The 3333-nt window shown below is 37.7% G+C and overlaps 1 protein-coding gene across 1 annotated transcript in view; it reads right to left on the minus strand.

The window, feature by feature from the left end:
* LMTK2 (lemur tyrosine kinase 2) overlaps positions 1–3333 on the minus strand; it is a 96397-nt gene that overhangs the window by 49663 nt on the left and 43401 nt on the right. The window contains exon 5 of the mRNA XM_012638897.1: positions 2928–3046. Within this exon, the coding sequence (XP_012494351.1) occupies positions 2928–3046 (119 nt within the window). The remainder of the gene's footprint in view (positions 1–2927; positions 3047–3333) is intronic.

Raw genomic sequence — 3333 nt, forward strand, 5'->3', positions numbered from 1 at the left:
CTTCTCCCAGTTTCTCCACTGGTTATACCTGACACAGTTACATACAGTACAATACCACAACCAGGGAACTGACACTGCGATGAAGCGTGTGTAGCGTTCTGGGTCATGGTAGCACATTCGTGTACCCACTACCTCGACAGAGATGCAGAACTATTCCATCACCATGAAGCTCTCTCCCATGCACCCCATTTGTACCCCTGGCAACCACTAATCTGTTTCCGTTTCTATCATGGTCTCTTCTCAGAATATGATATAAATGGAACCACATAGTATGTGGCCTTTTGAGATTGATTTTTTCACTCAACACAATCCCCCTGAGGTCATCCAAGCTGCTGCGTGTATCAACAGTTCATTACTTTTTATTGCTGAGCAGTATTTCATGGTATGAATGTACCACAGTTTGTTTAATCATTCACCTACTGGAGGACAGTTTAGTTTTCCCAGGTTTTGGCTATCACAAATAAAGCTGCTATGAACAATCATGTAAGGGTTGTTGTATGCAAATACGCTTTCATTTTTCTGGAATAAATGCCCATGAGTGCAACTGATAGATCATATGATGTGATGGTTAATTTTATGTGTCACGTTAGATGGGCCACAGTGCCTAGATATTTGGTCAAATGTTATTCTTATTATGTTTCTCTGAGGGTGTTTTAGGGTAAGATTATCATTTAAATGAGTGGACTTTCAGTGAAGTAGATCCCTCCATAACATGGGTGGGCCTTACTCATCAGTTGAAGACCTTAAAGAGAAAGACTAACCTCCCCCATGGAAGGAGGAATTCTGCCAGCAGACAACCTCCAGTGTTGAACCGTAACATCAGCTCTTCTCTAGCCTGCTGGCCCACCCTACAGACCATGGCCTTGCCAGCATCCATAACTGCCATAAGCCAATTCCTTAAAATAAATCTCTCTCTCTCTCTCTATATATATATGTATATGTACATATACATCCTACTGATTGTTTCTCTGGAGAATGGCTAGTATTTATGATAAATATTAATATATGTTAGTTTATTGAGAAACTGTCAAACTATTTTCCAGAGTGGCTCTATCATTTTACATTTCCATTAGCAATGTGTGAGAGAGATCTAGTTTCTCCACATCCCTATAATTTGGTATTACTGACACAATTTTTTCATTTTAACTTTTCTTTTTCTTTTTTTTTTTTGGAGACAGGGTCTCGCTCCATAGCCCAGGTTGGAGGGCAGTGGTGTCATCATAGTTCATTGCCACCTCAAACCCCTGGGCTCAAGTGATCCTCCTGCCTCAGCCTCCCGAGTAGCTGGGCCTATAGGCATGTACCACCACACCCAGATAATTTTTGTATTTTTTATAGAGATGGGGTCTCACTATACTGCTCAAGCTGGTCTCGAATTCCTGGCCCCAAAGGATCATCCCACCTCAGCCTCCCCAAAGTGCTAGGAATACAGGCATAAGCTCCTGTGCATGGCTTTATTACAGCTTTTCTAATAAGTGTGAAGTGGTATCTCATTGTGATCTTAATTAATTACCTTAGTGGCTAGTGATATGGAATATCTTTTCATGTGGTTATTTGCTACCCATACATATATGTTCTTCAGTGAAATGTCCCTTAATGTCTTCTGACAATTTTCTAATTGAATTTTTTTTCTGTTGAGTTTTGAGAGTTCTTTCTAAATCCTAGATATGAATGCTATGTCAGCTATGTGGTTTCCACGTATTTTCTCCCAGTCTCTAGCTTGTCTTTTCGCCCTCTAACTAGGGTTTTTCACAGAGCAAAAGTTTTTAATTTTGATGATACAATATATGAGTTTTTTCCTTTTAAGAAAGTTTAGCCATATTTTTGTTCTTTCTGTTGTTCCTTCCTCCTTCCTAATGTACCAAGATTCCTTCATTTATCATTTCTTTTCTGTTTAGAAAACTTCATCATTCTTTTAGGGTAAGTTTGCTGGTAATAAATTGTCTTAGTTTTTCCTGCATCTGAAAATGTCTTGATATCCCCTTCATTCCTGAAGGATATTTCCTCCAGATATATTAACAGAATTTCAGAGTTCTTTTCTTTCAGCACTTGAAGAACGTGCCATTTCTTCTGCCTCCTGGTTTCTGATGAGACATCCACCGTCATTCAAATTGTTTTCCCCCCAAGGGAAAGGTGTTGTTTCTCTCTCCCTGCTTTCAAGATTTTTTTCTTGTCTTCAGTTTTCAGAAGTTTGACTATGATGTGTCTTGGCATGGATTTCTTTGGGTTTACCCTGTTTGGGATTTGCTTGATTTCTTGTATCTGTAGGCTTCTTCTTTTCCAAATGTTTAGCCATTACTTCTTTGAATACTTTTTCAGCCCCATCCTCTATCTTCTTTCATTCTGAGACATCTACGACGTGAATGTTCCATCTTCTGTTATAGTGCCCCATGTCCCTGAGGCTCTATTCATTTTTTCCCAAGTCTATTTTCTCCCTGTTGTTCAAAATGAGCAATATCTATTGTTTCATCTTCACCTTCACTGATTCTTTCCTCTGTCCTCTCCATTCTGCTATTGAGCTCATCCACTGAGTTTTTCATTTATCGTATTTTTCAGTTCTAAAATTTCCACTTAGGTCTTCTTCATGTCTTCTATTTCTTTGCTGACACTTTGTATTTTTTCACTTGTTTCAAGTGTGCTGCAATTGTTCACAGAAGCATTTTTATGATGGCTGCTTTAAAATCTTGCCAGATAATTCTAACATCATTGTCATCTCAGTGTTGGTATCTGTTGTCTTTTCTCATTCAAGGTGAGTTCTCCTGGTTCTTAAGTGATTTTCAATTGACACCTGGACATCTTGGGCCTCATGAGACTCTGGGTCTCATGTAATCATGTACATTGCAGGCAGAAATTCCAAAGTAGTTTTAAACACCTGATTTTCATGGACCACATACTATGTTTCAGAGCACACGTTAAGGTTTACTTACTAGTAAGGTTCTCCGTTTTTCAAAAAAGTATCTTGTTCCTTTGGGCTTGCACTTGCTTTTAACTCCTTCACTATTACTCTTGCTACGCTAGTGCCTGTGTAAATCTCTCCAAGGAGGACCTAAAATCAAAGAACATTTTCTGTGTTACTTCCATCAGAACAGTAAAGAAGTACATCTCATTTACCAGGTAATGGAATACTGGAAAACAAAACAACAAGTAGATGGCCTTCTATTATTTTCCATACTAACTCACAAAAAGCTTGCAAAACTCAAATATTTTTCTTCAGGAAAAGGACCATTTTAAACCATTCATCAGATATTTGTAACATTCATATATTTTTATATATTTCTTTTCTATTTATTTTTAAATGTATTATACTTTTTATTTATTTATATTTGATTTATT

This window comes from Propithecus coquereli, unplaced genomic scaffold (genome assembly GCF_000956105.1).
Source record: "Propithecus coquereli isolate 6110/MARCELLA unplaced genomic scaffold, Pcoq_1.0 Scaffold137, whole genome shotgun sequence".
NCBI lineage: Eukaryota > Metazoa > Chordata > Mammalia > Primates > Indriidae > Propithecus > Propithecus coquereli.